General features: G+C 45.4%; 1 protein-coding gene across 4 annotated transcripts in view; it reads left to right on the top strand.

Moving 5' to 3' along the window:
* Positions 1-16903, top strand: part of DMXL2 (Dmx like 2) — a 103252-nt gene that overhangs the window by 35863 nt on the left and 50486 nt on the right. For all 4 annotated transcript variants that reach the window (XM_070763020.1, XM_070763021.1, XM_070763019.1 and 1 more), the window contains exons 11-18: positions 2481-2752; positions 3930-4632; positions 5826-5947; positions 7368-7457; positions 9063-9180; positions 10286-10405; positions 12628-12855; positions 15128-16795. In XM_070763020.1, the coding sequence (XP_070619121.1) occupies positions 2481-2752; positions 3930-4632; positions 5826-5947; positions 7368-7457; positions 9063-9180; positions 10286-10405; positions 12628-12855; positions 15128-16795 (3321 nt within the window). The remainder of the gene's footprint in view (positions 1-2480; positions 2753-3929; positions 4633-5825; positions 5948-7367; positions 7458-9062; positions 9181-10285; positions 10406-12627; positions 12856-15127; positions 16796-16903) is intronic.

The following is a 16903-nucleotide window of genomic DNA, read 5'->3' as shown; positions in this document are numbered from 1 at the left end:
TTACACTTGACCAACAATATTGCTCTTGAGTTGAAGTCAATGGGGAAGACAGATTCGTTGTTATGTGGTTAGATTAGATTATTAGAGTTGGAATAGACCTTTTAGGTCATCTAGTCCGACCCCCGGCTCAAGCAGTAATCCCTACACCATTTCAGATAAATGGCAGCCCAATCTCCCCTTGAAAGACTCAATACCTGCGGGACCACCTTCTGACACATGAGTCCCAGAGACCGGTCAGGTCCACCGAGTTGGCCTTCTCCAGGTCTTGTCAACTAGACCATGTCATTTGGCAGGATCTAGGGGAAGAGCCTTCTCTGTGGTGGCCCCGACCCTCTGGAATCGGCTCCCTCCGGAGATTCGTACTGCCCCCACCCTTCTGTCGCCAGGCCTGGGACTATTAGACTTCTGCCCCTGGCCAATGAAAGTTATGCAAGTTAGTGGATTGAATGGGTATGAGGGTTTTATTGATTATTGATTGGATTCAGGATGTTATATATTGTTATTTTATATGTTGTAAGCCGCCCCAAGTCCTCAGAGAGGGGGTATTATAAAAGTCTGGTTGATCACTCTCACTGTCAGAAAATTCCTCCTTATTTCCGGGTTGAATCTCTCTTTGGTCAACTTCCATCCATTATTCCTTGAATGGCCTTCTGGTGATTTGGAAAACAGTCTCAAGCCTCTCAAGACTCTGTAGTAGCCCTTCAAGCATTGGAACACTGTTATCATACAAATCCAATAAAATAATAATAAATAATGTCACCCGTGGTCCATCTCTAACTCATGTTCGCCCCGAGTCTGTGGAGAGGGGCGGCATACAAATCTAATTAATACATAATATATACCGTATTTTTCGCTCCATAAGACGCAGTTTTTTTCCTCCCAAAGTAGGATGAAAAATCAGCCCTGTCTTATGGAGCGAAGATGCAGGCAGGGAGGGGGGGAGGCGCTGGAGCAGAGGGGGGGCGGCGATATACAGTAGAACCTCGACATACGAATTTAATTGGTGCCGGAAGGAGGCTCGTGAGTCGAAAAGCTCGTATGTCGAAACATTGTTTCCCATAGGAAACAATGGAAAAGCGATTAATGCGTGCAAGCTGGATACTACAGTACTGGCAGCGAACTGGAGCAGCAGCTCCGCCTGCGTCCCGGGAAAGCGGCCGCCCGGGCCGAGTGGATGGAAGGAGCCTGGCGGCGGGCGGGGCTTGGCAGCGGGCGGGACGCACGAGGGAGCGAGCGATCCGGCGTGTCGGGCTGCCCGGGAAGGCGAGCGGTGCGCGGTAGGCACGGGGATGGGGGGGAATCGTCTGAACGCGGTTCCGAGTTGGGGGTTCAGGGGGGTGCTGGAAAGCCCCCCAGGCCGGCTGCGATCTTTTAAAACAGCCGCGCCGCTTCCCAGCTGACTCCTGAAGCCAAAAGCCAAAGGCGAACTTCCGCGCTTCAGGAGTCAGCTGAGAAGCGGCGCGGCTGTTTTAAAAGATCGGGTTCGGGGGGTGCTGGAAAGCCCCCCAGGCCAGCTGCGATCTTTTAAAACAGCCGCGCCGCTTCTCAGCTGACTCCTGAAGCGCGGAAGTTCGCTTTTGGCTTCAGGAGTCAGCTGGGAAGCGGCGCGGCTGTTTTAAAAGATCGCAGCTGGCCTGGGGGGCTTCCCAGCACCCCCCCGAACCCGCTTCCCAGTTGACTCCTGAAGCCGAATGCAGAAGTTCGCCTTTGGCGTTTGGCTTCAGGAGACAGCTGGGAAGCGGCGCGGCTGTTTTAAAAGATCGCAGCCGGCCTGGGGGGCTTCCCAGCACCCCCCCGAACCTCTAAAATCTAGGTGCGTCTTATCAGCAGGTGCGTCTTATAGAGCGAAAAATACGGTAATTAATATGTCCTGGCAAGTCAATGAAGTACAGTGGTACCTCTACTTACGAACTTAATTCGTTCTGTGACCAGGTTCTTAAGTTTGTAAGAAGCAATTTTTCCCATAGGAATCAAATAATGTGTGCGATTGGGGAAACCACGGGGAGGGTGGAGGCCCTGTTTCCTCCCTGGAGATTCCTAGAGAAGCCCCACAGAGGCTTCTCCCCGCCTTTTCCGGCCCTGTTTCCTCCCAGGAGATTCCCAGAGAGGCTCCACGGAGGCTTCTCTCTGCCTTTTCCGGTTACAGTTTCAGAGGCTCGTGTTTGTAAGTGGAAAATGGTTCTTGAGAAGACGTAAAAAAATCTTGAACACCCAGTTCTTATCTAGAAAAGTCCATAAGTAGAGGTGTTTGTAGGTAGAGGTATCGCTGTAGTAAGGGAGCATTGTCTCTTGTCCTTGTTTCTGTAGATCCCCTATTAGAAGCTTGGGTTAAACCTTTTTCGTAGCAATTCTCAGGGCTTAGAATAGGAAATGCTGGATGTGGGTAGTCTGGTATTTTGTATCTCATGTTCTTCCTTTTTCGTCAACCACAACGTTGGATGCAACACAACGACTCCCAATCTTTTGGTCTTCTCTTCTAGAGATGTCACTCGACCGAGAATCTGAAACAGGAACCGGCTCTTCAGATCACGATGATGGAGAAAAGGAAGGAAGTCCCAAAATCCTTTCTCCAGTTGCCTCTCAAGCACCACTTCCTACGATCTTGCTTGACCGGAAGATTGAACTTCTGCTTAAAGAATGGAACCAAAATCCAGACATGCTCTTCACCATTCATCCTGTGGATGGGACCTTTTTGGTGTGGCACGTGAAACATCTAGATGAGTACAACCCAGGCATCTTTCGACAAGTTCAGGTAGATGCCTCTTCCAACATTTCTTTTGCTGCATTCAAAGAAGAGGAATAGAGTATTAAGATCCACAGCCTCCTCTTGATGTCCATTTGTTTGTTTTTTTGTGTATCTATTGATTGATTGATTGATTGATTGATTGATTGATTGATTGATTGATTGATTGGTTTGATTTGTATGCCGCCCCTCTCCGTGGACTCGGGGCGGCTAACAACAGTGACAAAAACAGAATGTAAAAATCCAATACTAAAACAGCTAAAAACCCTTGTTATAAAACCAATCATACATACAAACATACCATGCATAAATTGTAGAAGCCTAGGGGGAAAGATTATCTTAGTTCCCCCATGCCTGACGGCAGCGGTGGGTTTTGAGGACCTTACGAAAGGCAAGGAGGGTGGGGTCTATTCTAATCTCTGGGGGGAGTTGGTTCCAGAGGGCCCACAGATTTGTTATTTGCTGATTTTTCTAAGTGCAAGGATTAAAAGCTAAGATGCATTTAATGGCCACATCTAGTTTTGTTCTAGATGTCTTCTTCTAGATGTAGATCTCATGGGATTTTTTTTAATGATTCATAGGAATGGGATAGGGTAGGGTAGAATAGGGTAGGGTAGAATTCTTTATTGGCCAAGTGTCATTGGACACACAAGGAATTTATCTTTGGTGCATCTGCTCTCTCATTTGTCAAGCATTATGAGGTACAACATTTAATGATGGTCATAGGATACAAATAAGCAATCAGGAAACAATATTAATATAATATTGATTGGTTCTATTCCATTCTATTCTGAACACTTAATTCCCCCAACACTGTCTTAGGCCTAAGGAATTTACCCATCTAGTAGACTCCATTGTTATTGTCATCTTTCTCACCTTCTCATTGTTGTTGTTGTTATTATTATGATTATGATTATGATTATTATTATTATTAATTAGATTTGTATGCCCCCCTCTCCGGAGACTCGGAGCGGATCACATTGTTACTCCCTTCAAAGAATGTTTTTTCCATCCCTAAGTCTTTGCAAGCTTTTTTTCATTGCTACTTGCTCCGAATAAGTTTTTTTCCAGCCCTAACCAGGAGATTAAAGTAATAGTTCGCATTTTTACCTTTTTGCGTTTTTATCGAAACGGGACGTGAACGCGCCATGCGATAAATAAAACAAATGCCTTTCCTTCTTTCTAGGTTTCCTTTTCTTCTCAGATTCCCGTGGCCTTCCCATCGGGCGACGCCAGCTCCCTCAGTAAACACATCATGATGTACGCCTGCCCGACCTTCTTGAAGGAAAGCAGCAATGGCGTCCCAGCGTGGAAAAGAACTAGCATTTCCGACAGCCCGTCTGGATGTAGACCCAGCAGGTTCCAGCAGGATCATTCCAGCGGAAACCTGTCCACGCCCACCGTCATGATGATCTCTAAACACATCGACGGCTCTTTAAATCAGTGGGCCGTTTCTTTCGCGGACAAATCCGCCTTCACCACGGTCCACACCGTGACTCACAAGTTTCGGTACTGCGGCCACCGGTTCCACCTGAATGACCTGGCCTGCCATTCGGTCCTGCCGCTGCTGCTGACCTCGTCCCACCACAACGCTCTTCTGACTCCCGAGGTTGATGCTCCGTGGGATTTGGAAGGATTAAATAAATCGGCGGATCCCTCGCGCCCCGCGCTGAGGACCCCGGCCAAGCAGCATCTGCAAAATGCAGCCACCCGTACATTCTACAACCCGGACGCGATCTACAGTGAGCTGATCCTTTGGCGAGTGGATCCCATTGGGCCATTGTCCTACACGGGAGGAGTATCGGAACTGGCGCGCATTAATTCTCTCCATACGTCTGCCTTCTCGAACGTGGCTTGGCTCCCGACTCTTATCCCTAGCTATTGTCTGGGTCAGTACGATTATCTCCTCTCCCAGTATAGGAAGCAATTTAATTTAATTTAATTTAATTTAATTTTTTTATATACAGTATATGCCGTATATATACTGCTCAAAACAATAAAGGGAACACCCAACACATCCTAGATCTGAATGAATGAAATATTCTCATTGAATATTTTGTTCTGTACAAAGTTGAATGTGCACAACAGCAGGTAAAATTGATGGTCAGTTTGTTTCCTAAGTGGACAGTGTGATTTCACAGAAGTTTGATTTATGTGAAGTTATATTCTGTTTTTTTAAATGTTCCCTTTATTTTTTTGAGCTGTGTGTATGTATGGATGGATGGATGGAAGGATGGATGGATGAATGGACGGATAGATACTGTAGATGATAGATAGATAGATAGATAGATAGATAGATAGATAGATAGATAGATAGATAGATAGATTTTTATAGTAATAATAAAACATTCACTCAACACATAACAGTGTGCTCAGTATTCTAAGTGCCCACCACCAAACAGCATTCATACCCCTCCACCAAGATGGGAGCATATTTTCTATATACCATTTTAACTTAAGAGCAAATATATCTATTTACATACTATAAACTAATTCTAATTTATTATTTATACCTTGGTTTCGAATTCTACTAACCACGTATCCTCTTAACATTGTCCCATCATCCGCTCAGTTCCCGCAGATTAGTTTCATTTGGCCGAATTCATCCTCTTATCCATAATCTCAAACTGAATATGATCCACCATGTACAGATACCAATTTTGTATGGTCCATTTTGCCCCCACCCTTCTTACCTTCCGAAAAAGTTTAAAGACCCATCTAGGTCACCAGGCCTGGGATCATTAGGTCTTCCCCCCGACCAACTAGTGTTTTAGTCTGTTTCACGGAGAGAATGGTCATGAATGTTTTTAATTACATTAGAACTTTTAGGGTTTTTAATTATATTCATTGGATCTAGATGTACTGTTATGTTTTCTTTGACATGTCGTGAGCCGCTCCGAGTCCCCAGAGAGAGGCGGCATACAAATCCAATCAATAAATAAATAAATTAAATTAAATTAAATTATTAAAATAAAATAAAATAAAATAAAATAAAATAAATTGAAATAAAATAAAATAAAATAAAATAAAATAATAAAATACTGCATGGTTCTCACTCAGTGCTAACTCGTTCTCAAATTAGGAACGTATTGCAATTCGGCCAGTGCCTGCTTCGTGGCGTCCGACGGGAAGAACCTGAGGCTGTATCAAGCTGTGGTCGATGCGCGGAAGCTTTTAGATGAACTCAGCGACCCTGGAGCCTCCGTAAGTTTCGTGGGACAATTTTATATGACTTGATTTCGACTCTCTGTTCTCTATCCTACTGTATAATTCGGGCAACCGTCAACTTACAACCTCAATTGAAACCAGAATTTCCATTACTAAGCAAAGTAGCAATTAAGTGAGACGGGCCCAATTTTACGATCTTTTTGTTTAAACCATGGTTGTTAAGTGATTCACATGATCATTAAGCAAATCCGGCTTTCCCCCATTGACTTCGCTTGCCGGAAGCCAGCTGAGCAGGTCCCAAATAGAGATCGTGTGATCCCAGGATCCTGTAACAGTGATAGGTTTCAAAAAAAATTTATTACCGGTTATGTGGGCGTGACTTGGTGGATGTGGCTTGGCTTGATGGGTGTGGCATGGCAGGGGAAGGATACTGCAAAATCTCCGTTCCCTGCCTACTCCAGGGGAAGGATACTGCAAAATCCCCATTCCCTCCCCACTCCAGGGGAAGGATACTGCAAAATCCCCATTCTCTCCCCACTCCAGGGGAAGGAAACTGCAAAATCCCAATTCTCTCCACACTCCAGGGGAAGGATACTGCAAAATCCAAATTCTCTCCACACTCCAGGGGAAGGATACTGTAAAATCCCAATTCTCTCCACACTCCAGGGGAAGGATACTGTACTGCAAAATCCCAATTCTCTCCACACTCCAGGGGAAGGATACTGCAAAATCCCAATTCCCTCCCCACTCCAGGGGAAGGATACTGCAAAATCCCCATTCCCTCCCCACTCCAGGGGAAGGATACTGCAAAATCCCAATTCTCTCCCCACTCCAGGGGAAGGATACTGCAAAATCCCCATTCCCTCCTCACTCCAGGGGAAGGATACTGCAAAATCCCCATTCCCTCCCTACTCCAGGGGAAGGATACTGCAAAATCCCAATTCTCTCCCCACTCCAGGGGAAGGATACTGCAAAATCCCCATTTCCTCCCGATCAGCTGGGATTCGGGAGACAGAGAATAGATGGGCACAGGGCCCATCAGAAGTTGTATTTACCAGTTCTCTGAAATACTCAAAATTTCCACTATCGAGTTTCCGACCTATTTAAAATTTCTGCTACCGGTTCTCCAAAACTGGTCAGAACCTGTTCAAGGCTAGCTCTGTCCTGCAACCTTCATAAACCAATGCTGGTTGCTAGGCACCTAATTTTGATCATTATGGCTCTGAAGCTGCTGCGACATCATGAAATGTGAGGACTGGTTTTAAGTCCCCTTTCTAAATGTGGTTGTAACTTCAGATGGTCGTTCAACAAATGGGTTTAAGTCAAGGAGCGCCTGTATTCTACTCTGCTCTGCTTTATTTTACTCCCAAACGTAGATTGAGACTTGAAACTGTCGTTTTCCAATATTGTTTAAAGTATTTGATTGTGCTGGGTTTGCGCCTGTTCCCTGCTTTAGAAACTGATTGGAGAAGTGTTTAACATTGTAAGCCAGCAGTCAACAGCTCGGCCGGGATGCATTATTGAGCTGGACGTCATAACTGACCAGGTAAATCACTTACCTATTGTAGCGTAGACTGGTGTTTAAATTTTACTTCTTAAGATTCCAAAGGGACCTGACAACAAGTATTAGAAACAATGAAATAGCAATAGCTCTTCTATACAGCTTAATAGTATTTTTACAGTACAATGTCGGCATATGACCCCCAACAATCTGTGTCCTCATTTTACTGACCTCAGAAGAATGGAACCAGATATTGTTGCAAAAAAATGGAACCAGATATTGTTGCAAAAAAATCAATTTCCAGAAGCGAACTGATACAGCTGGATTCATTAACTTCTTTTATAAACACAATATCACAATTAGATTATTTCTTCAAAGTAAACACAAGCAGGAGAGTTAGTTTCATTTCATTCATTTCATTTCATTTAATTTAATTGGATTTGTATGCCGCCCCTCTCCGTAGACTCAGGGCGGCTAACAACAGTAGTAAAAACAACATGCGACAATCCAATACTAAAGAAGCTAAAACCCCTTATTTTAAAACCAATCATACATACGAACGTACCATACATAAATTGTTGAAGCCTAGGGGGAAAGATTATCTTAATTCCCCCATGCCTGATGACAGAGGTGGGTTTTAAGAAGCTTGCGAAAGGCAAGAAGGGTGGGGACTATTCTAACCTCTGGGGGGAGTTGGTTCCAGAGGGCCCGGGGCCGCCACAGAGAAGGCTCTTCCCCTGGGTCCCGCCAAACGACGTTGTTTAGTTGACGGGACCCGGAGAAGGCCCACTCTGTGGGACCTAATTGGTCGCTGGGATTCATGCGGCAGAAGGCAGAGCAGACAAGCAGAGAGTGGACTAAGAGTACAGAGTGGACAGAGAGTATAAAGCAATGATGGCGAACCTATGGCCTGGGTGCCACCTGTGGCACGTAGAGCCATATTTGCTGGCACGTGAGCCATTGCCCTAGTTCAGTTCCAAGGTGCATGTGTGTGCGGGCCAGCTGAGTTTTGGCTTGCACAGAGGCTCTGGGAGGGCATTTTTGGCTTCCAGGGAGCCTTGGGGAGGATGGGAGAGGGAGTTTTTGAAAAAGCACCTTTGGGGTCACCATGATCGTGGAACATCATCTTTCATCTTTGGAACATCATCTTTCGGTTGTGTCGAGGAGGGCGTTTGCCCAGGTTCGCCTGATGCACCAGTTGCGGCTCTACTTGGACAGGGAGTCTTAGCTCACAGTCGCTCATGCCCTTATTACCTCTAGGTTCGATTACTGCAACGCTCTTTACATGGGGCTACCTTTGAAAAGTGTTCGGAAACTTCGGATCGTGCAGAATGCGGCCGCGAGAGCTATCGTGGGGCTTCCTAGATTCACCCACGTTTCTACAATACTCCGTGGCCTGCACTGGCTGCCAATCAGTTTCCGGTCACAATTCAAAGTGTTGGTAATGACCTTTAAAGCCCTACATGGCATTGGACCAGAATACCTCCGGAACCGCCTTCTACCGCACGAATCCCAGCGGCCAATAAGGTCCCACAGAGTTGGCCTTCTCTGGGTCCCATCGACCAAACAATGTTGTTTGGCGGGCCCCAGGGGAAGAGCCTTCTTGGGAAGTTGTAATTTGCTTATTTTTTTTCTTGACTCTTCTCGTAGTGTGGGCCCAACACGCAATTACTTCACGTCTTTCAAGAAGACTTCATTTTGGGGTACAAGCCGCGGAAGGAGGAGGTGGAGCGGAAGGAAACAGAGATATTTTTCCAACCTTCTAAAGGTCTTGTGATGCTTTTTGTAAGCTAATTGTATCTGTAAACCTGGCTTCCCAGAACGACGGGGTTTGTGCATAGTGCTAAACTGGGCAGAGTGGTGGCCTAGAGGTGGAGCTCTCGCCTCACAGTCAGGAGGCTGTGTGTTCGATCCTAAGTAGCGGCAGATATTTCTCTCCCTGAGAAAATACACAAAGACATAACATCTGCTGTAAGCTCCATGGAGGCATCAGGAAGGGCTTCCAGCTAGTAAATGCTCACTTCCATTCAGTCACACCAATGCAAGGGATTACAGGGTCTTTAAAAGGGGGGGGAAATACATAATGCTAAACTATAATCTAATCTAATCTATGATCTAAGTATTGCCCACAAGATCATATGCTGCAACGTCCTGCCTGTCGGCGACTACTTCAGCTTCAACCACAACAACACAAGAGCACACAACAGGTTTAAACTTAATATTAACCACTCCAAACTTGACTGTAAAAAATATGACTTCAGTAACTGAGTTGTCAAAGCGTGGAACTCATTACCGGACTCCATAGTGTCATCCCCAAACCCCCAACACTTTACCCTTAGATTATCCACGGTTGATCTACCCAGATTCCTAAGAGGTCAGTAAGGGGCGGCGAGTACAAGTGCACTAGAGTGCCTTCCGTCCCCTGTCCTATTGCTTTCCTATATCTCCTATTCCTTTCTTCTATTCCTATATCTCTTCTATTCTTCTATTCTTTCATTGACATGTTTTATTACTATATCTTCTTTTCTATTCTTTCATAGATATATTTTACTATGAGTATCTCCTCTATAACCTTCATCATGTATTTTATTATGTGTATGGGTGGATAGATGGATGGATGGATGGATGGGAGGGAGGGAGGGAGGATGGATGGATTGGTGGATGGATGGATGAATGGATAGGAGATTGAGAGAGAAAGAATGAATGGATAGGTGGGTGGGTGGGTGGATGGATGGATGGATGGATTTTGGATGGGTGGATTTTGGATGAATGGATGGATTTTGGATGGAGGTCATCTATTCTTCTAAGATGGGACCACATTTCTTTTTTATTGGCTATATCAAGTATATGCCCTACATTTAATTTCTCAACAGGCTATCGGCCCCCACCTTTCTCTGAAAAGTTCTATCTAATTGTAATTGAGAAGAACACGAATGGCTGCTCAATTCTTCACATGTGGCATTTGCACCTTAAATCTGTCCAGGCATGTTTAGGTGAGTGAAGTTGCTGCAGATTAATACAATTGGACAATGGCTTCTAAGAATGAGTCTGTTTCCTGCTTAAAAACACATTTCTCCATTTTCTCATTCAGGGAAATATAATATTCTGCCTTTTTAATATTTCCTAAAATACAGTGATACCTTGTCTTACAAACTTAATTGGTTCCGGGATGAGGTTCTTAAGGTGAAAAGTTTGTAAGACGAAACAATGTTTCCCATAGGAATCAACGGAAAAGCGATTAATGCGTGCAAGCCCAAAATTCACCCCTTTTGCCAGCCGAAGCAACCATTTTTGCTCTGCTGGGATTCCCCTGAGACTCCCCTCCATAGGAAAACCCACCTCCGGACTTCTGTGTTTTTGCAATACTGCAGGGGAATCCTAGCATCGCAAAAATGAGCGCTTCGCTGGGAACGGAAGTGCGGAGATGGGGTTTCCCAACGAGGGGAGCCTCAGCGAAATTGCAGCATTGCAAAAACATAGAAGTCCTCGAAACCCCACCTCCGGACCTCTGTGTTTCTGCGATGCTGCAATTTCACTGAGGCTCCCCTCGCTGGGAAACCCCACCTCCGGACTTCCGTTGCCAGCGAAGCGCCTGTTTTTGCGATGCTGGGATTCTCCTGCTGGGATTCCCCTGAAGCATTGCAAAAATACAGAAGTCCGGAGGTGGGGTTTCCCATTGAGGGGATCCTCAGGGAAACCCAGCAGTGCAAAAACGGGTGCTTAGCTGGCAACGGAAGTCCAGAGGTGGGGCATCCCAGCAGCAGCGGTGGGTTTGTAAGGTGAAAATAGTTTGTAAGAAGAGGCAAAAAAAATCTTAAACCCTGGGTTTGTATCTCGAAAAGTTTGTATGATGAGGCGTTTGTAAGATGAGGTATCACTGTATTTCATTCCTCTAGAAGGGGGGAGTCGGTGCTAACTTCCTACAACATACGCCTTGAAAGTTTAATTTGTAAGTAAGTAAGAAAGTGAGGGGAAAAATTAATTTAGATTTTTAAGAATTGCTAATATTGTATAAAATTAACAGAAAAATTTACACGGGGAGAGCTAAGAGCCTCCACTGAGGGAGTAATGAGAAAAGACAAGTTTGTATATGGTTGATTTTAAGCATTGTTGTTGTGTTTATAATTATATATTGTTTTACTTTATGGTGGAGAAAAATAAAAAAAATCTGGGTCCTATTCTTTTTAATATGTTTGTGAGTGACATAGGGGAAGATTTGGTAGGGAAGGTTTGCCTATTTGCCGATGACTCTAAAGTGTGCAATAGGGTTGATATTCCTGGAGGCGTCTGTAATATGGTAAATGATTTAGCTTTACTAGATAAATGGTCAAAGCAATGGAAACTGCAGTTTAATGTTTCCAAATGTAAAAAATGCACTTGGGGAAAAGGAATCCTCAATCTGAGTATTGCATTGGCATTTCTGTGTTAGCAAAAACTTCAGAAGAAAAGGATTTAGGGGTAGTGATTTCAGACAGTCTCAAAATGGGTGAGCAGTGCGGTCAGGCGGTAGGGAAAGCAAGTAGGATGCTTGGCTGCATATCTAGAGGTATAACAAACAGGAAGAGGGAGATTATGATCCCCTTATATAGAGCGCTGGTGAGACCACATTTGGAATACTGTGTTCAGTTCTGGAGACCTCACCTACAAAAAGATATTGACAAAATTGAACGGGTCCAAAGACGGGCTACAAGAATGGTGGAAGGTCTTAAGCATAAAACGTATCAGGAAAGACTTCATGAACTCAATCTGTATAGTCTGGAGGACAGAAGGAAAAGGGAGGGACATGATTGAAACATTTAAATATGTTAAAGGGTTAAATAAGGTCCAGGAGGGAAGTGTTTTTAATAGGAAAGTGAACACAAGAACAAGGGGACAGAATCTGAAGTTAGTTGGGGGAAAGATCAAAAGCAACATGAGAAAATATTATTTTACTGAAAGAGGAGTAGATCCTTGGAACAAACTTCCAGCAGACGTGGTAGATAAATCCACAGTAACTGAATTTAAACATGCCTGGGATAAACATATATCCATCCTAAGATAAAATACAGAAAATAGTATAAGGGCAGACTAGATGGACCATGAGGTCTTTTTCTGCCGTCAGACTTCTATGTTTCTATGTTTATACCAAGAATGTTTAATTTTTTAAAAAAAATTAAAATAAAAACAGTCTGTCTTCGTTCCACTAAAGCGGTTTTTCAATTATGCTTCTTGAAAGGTTCATCTGCTGATGTTCATTCGTTGGGTCAGCAGTTGGCGGTTCCTGGGCAACCAATGGCTGATTCTTCTCTGGAAACTTCAGCTGGCGCAATGCCGATGCTCCGTTCTTCATCGGTGGCTAACCTTCAGACGGCTAGTAAACTTATACTGAGTTCCAGCTTGGTTTACAGTTACCCCTTGGATCTGCCCCCTGGGGTGGAGGTTGTACGAGCTACTCCTTCCGCAGGTAAAATAGGAGGGTGGATTAAACTGTTTAGTGACAACCTTTGTGGATGGACACTTGAGATTAACAGCAAATTATGAGTGTCAACAAACTCAAACTCAACCCAGACAAGACGGAGTGGCTGTGGGTCTTACCTCCCAAGGACAATCCCATCTGTCCGTCCATTACCCTAGGGGGAGAATCACTGGTCCCCTCAGATAAGGTTCGCAACTTAGGCGTCCTCCTCGACCCACAGCTCACATTAGAGAAACATCTTTCAGCTATGGCGAGGGGGGCGTTTGCCCAGGTTCGCCTTGTGCACCAGTTGCGACCCTACTTGGACCGGGAGTCACTGCTCACAGTTACTCATGCTCTCATCACCTCAAAACTCGACTACTGTAACACTCTCTACATGGGGCTACCTTTGAAAAATGGTCAGAAACTTCAGGTCGTGCAGAATGCAGCTGCGAGAGCAATCATGGGCTTTCCCAAATATGCCCATGTTACACCAACGCTCCGCAGTCTGCATTGGTTGCCGATCAGTTTCCGGTCACAATTCAAAGTGTTGGTTATGACCTATAAAGCCCTTCATGGCACCGGCCCAGATTATCTCAGGGACCGCCTTCTGCACGAATCCCAGCGACCAGTTAAGTCCCACAGAGTGGATCTTCTCCGGGTCCCGTCAACTAAAGAATGTCGCTTGGCGGGACCCAGGGGAAGAGCCTTCTCTGTGGCGGCCCCAGCCCACTGGAACCAACTCCCCCCAAAGATTAGACTTGCCCCCACCCTCCTTGCCTTTCGTAAGCTGCTTAAAACCCACCTCTGCCGTCAGGCATGGGGGAATTGAGATCCTCTTCCCCCTAGGCCTTTACAATTCTATGCATGGTATGTATGTATGTATGTTTGGTTTTTTATATTACTGGGTTTTTAATTGTTCCTAACATCAGACTACTATTGTACACTGCTTTATTGTTGCTCTTAGCCGCCCCGAGTCTCCGGAGAGGGGCAGCATACAAATCCAATAAATAAATAAATAAATAAATAAATTATGCCAATGGATTGGGAACCATCTAGAGTTTATTATTAGATGAGGGGGAGTGTATAAATGTTTCTAGTAAATATATTTCGCTACTTATATATAAAATAACTATATAAACTCCTGCCGTATGATCAGGTCCCACCAGGTTGGCCTTCTCCAGGTCCTGTCAACTAGACAATGACGCCTGGCAGGGCCAAGGGGAAGAGCCTTCTTTGTGGGTGCTCCAACCCTCTGGAATCAGCTCCCCCCAGAGATTCGCAATGCTCCCACCCTCCTCGCCTTCCGTAAGAGTTTGAAGACTTGGGGCCATTAGACTCTAGCCCCCCTGCCCGACGAATGCAATGTATGTTTGTTGTTTGAATGAGAATGATTGATTTTTAAGTAACTGGGGGTTTTAGATTAGTTAGTCAAAATTAATTGGATTTCGGATATTTGTACTGTTTTCTTTTATATGTTGTAAGCTGCCCTGAGTCTTCAGAGAGGGGTGGCACATAAATCCGGTAGATAGATAGATAGATAGATAGATAGATAGATAGATAGATAGATAGATAGATAGATAGATAGATAGATAGATAGATAGATAGATAGATAGATAGATAGCCCTTTGGAGAGATTCCTGTAGAATAGGCACAAAACAATAAAGTAGCTAGTTTGAACTCTACAGAAGTGGGGTCAGTCTGGTTGTTTGCATCTGACAGTAGCCTTTCTTTGAAGTTTGTGTCCATAAATATGGTTATGACCCATAAAGCCCTACATAGCTTAGGACCAGACTACCTTCGGGACCGTCTTCTGCCTCATGTATCCCAGTGGCCGATTAGGTCCCACAGAGTTGGCCTTCTCCAGGTCCCGTTGGCCAGACAATGTCGTTGGTGGGGCCTTAGGGGAAGAGCCTTCTCTGTGGCGGCCCCGGACCTCTGGAACAAACTCCCTCTGGAGATACATACTGCCCCCTCCCTCCTGGTCTTTTGTAAAGCTTTGAAGACCTACCTCTGCTGGAGGGCATGGGGACCATGAGTGATGAGATTGTCCCAGGCCAATATAAATGATTAAATTGGATGAATGTGGATGATTGCGTAAGGGGTTTAGATTTTTACTAGCTTTGTATATGTCTTTTAAAATAGATTTCTCATGTATATTATGTTTATTTACAATTTTGTACGCCACCCTGAGTCGCTTCGAGAAGGGCGGCATAGAAATCTAATAAATAAATAAAATAAATGAAATTGTTCATCCTAATAATCATCTCATTTAATTCAGGACACCTGAGCTCCTCCTCCATCTATCCTGTCTGCCTGGCCCCTTATTTGTTGGTGACGTCCTGTTCCGACAATAAAGTCCGATTCTGGAGGTGTTCCGTAGAGACTACAGAAAGTGGCCAAGGTGGATCCAAAGAAACCTATTCCTGGAAAAAATGGCCTTTGATGAATGACGAGGAAGAAGATGCCACCAGCACCGTTTGCATTGTGGGGAGACCGGTGGCAGTTAGTTGCTCTTACACTGGACGCTTGGCCGTGGCCTACAAGCAGCCTCTTCAGCCAACTGGAGTTGCTTCCAAAGAATTCTCCATGCACGTGTGTATCTTTGAGTGTGAGTCTACTGGAGGATCGGAATGGGTTTTGGAACAGACCATCCATCTAGATGACCTCCTGAAAGCCGGGAGTGTCCTTGATTCCAGGGTTAGCGTAGACAGCAACCTATTTGTCTACAGCAAATCTGAAATTTTTTTGAATAAGGACCGGTACCTTATCCCAAACATCAAGCACCTGGTCCACTTAGACTGGGTTTCCAAGGAAGACGGTTCGCATATACTTACGGTCGGAGTCGGTGCAAATATATTCATGTACGGACGCGTCTCGGGAATTGTGACGGAACAAACCAGCAGCAAAGATGGCGTGGCGGTTATTACTTTACCGCTCGGCGGGAGCATCAAACAAGGCATCAGGTCCAGATGGATACTCCTGAGGTCCATTGATTTGGTGTCTTCGGTCGACGGCACCCCGTCGTTGCCTGTTTCTCTTTCTTGGGTGCGAGATGGTATTCTGGTGGTGGGAATGGACTGTGAAATGCATGTCTACGCCCAGTGGAAGCATGTCCTAAAATCTCGGAATGCAGAAAGCAATGGTTTTCCTCTGGATGACTCCCCCGTTACGGATCCATTCAAGGCTAGCTTGCTAGCCAAAAAAGCCAGCATCATTGACGGACCAGGTGTGGTGGATGACGTTTTTGGAACCCCCACCGTCATTCAAGATGGCGGGCTCTTCGAAGCAGCGTTCGTGCTTTCGCCGACACTGCCGCAGTATCATCCCACCCAGCTTCTGGAGCTGATGGACTTGGGGAAAGTCCGCCGAGCGAAAGCTATCCTCTCCCACCTTGTGAAATGCATCGCGGGGGAAGTCGCTATCGTGAAAGACCCAGAGGCGGCCGACGGGGGCTCCAAGCGCCATCTCTCCCGCACGATCAGCGTGAGCGGCAGCACGGCAAAGGATGCGGTCACCACCGGGAAGGAAGGCACGCGGGATTACACCGAGATCGACTCCATCCCGCCGCTGCCATTGTACGCTTTGTTGGCAGCGGACCAAGACTCCACCTACAAAACGGAGGAAGCTCCTAAACAAACCGAAGATCGCCGGAAGAGGAAGGCTGAGGATCAGTACTCCGATCTTTTCCAGGTCCAGCAGGTCACAACCGACGACTTCATCGACTTTGAGCCGCAGAGAAGAGAACATAAATCCAAAGTGATTAACCTTTCCCAGTATGGTCCAACGTACTTTGGCCAAGAGCACGCCAGTGTCCTTTCAAGCCATTTGATGCACTCAAGTTTGCCTGGACTGACTCGGCTGGAGCAAATGTTCTTGGTTGCTCTAGCAGACACTGTGGCCACCACCAGTACTGAGCTGGATGAAAACCGAGACAAGCATTACTCAGGTAAATAAGTGGTCTAATCTACAGGTTAAAGCTACTGCCTTGCAGGTAGACTGCCCAGGTTCAAATCCCAGGAAGGGTATGGCTGGCTGATGAAAGCAAAATAGCTTG

This window comes from Erythrolamprus reginae, chromosome 10 (assembly GCF_031021105.1).
Source record: "Erythrolamprus reginae isolate rEryReg1 chromosome 10, rEryReg1.hap1, whole genome shotgun sequence".
Lineage (NCBI taxonomy): Eukaryota > Metazoa > Chordata > Lepidosauria > Squamata > Dipsadidae > Erythrolamprus > Erythrolamprus reginae.
The sequence above is the reverse complement of the archived record's forward strand: the minus strand, read 5'-3'. Positions and strand labels throughout refer to the sequence as shown.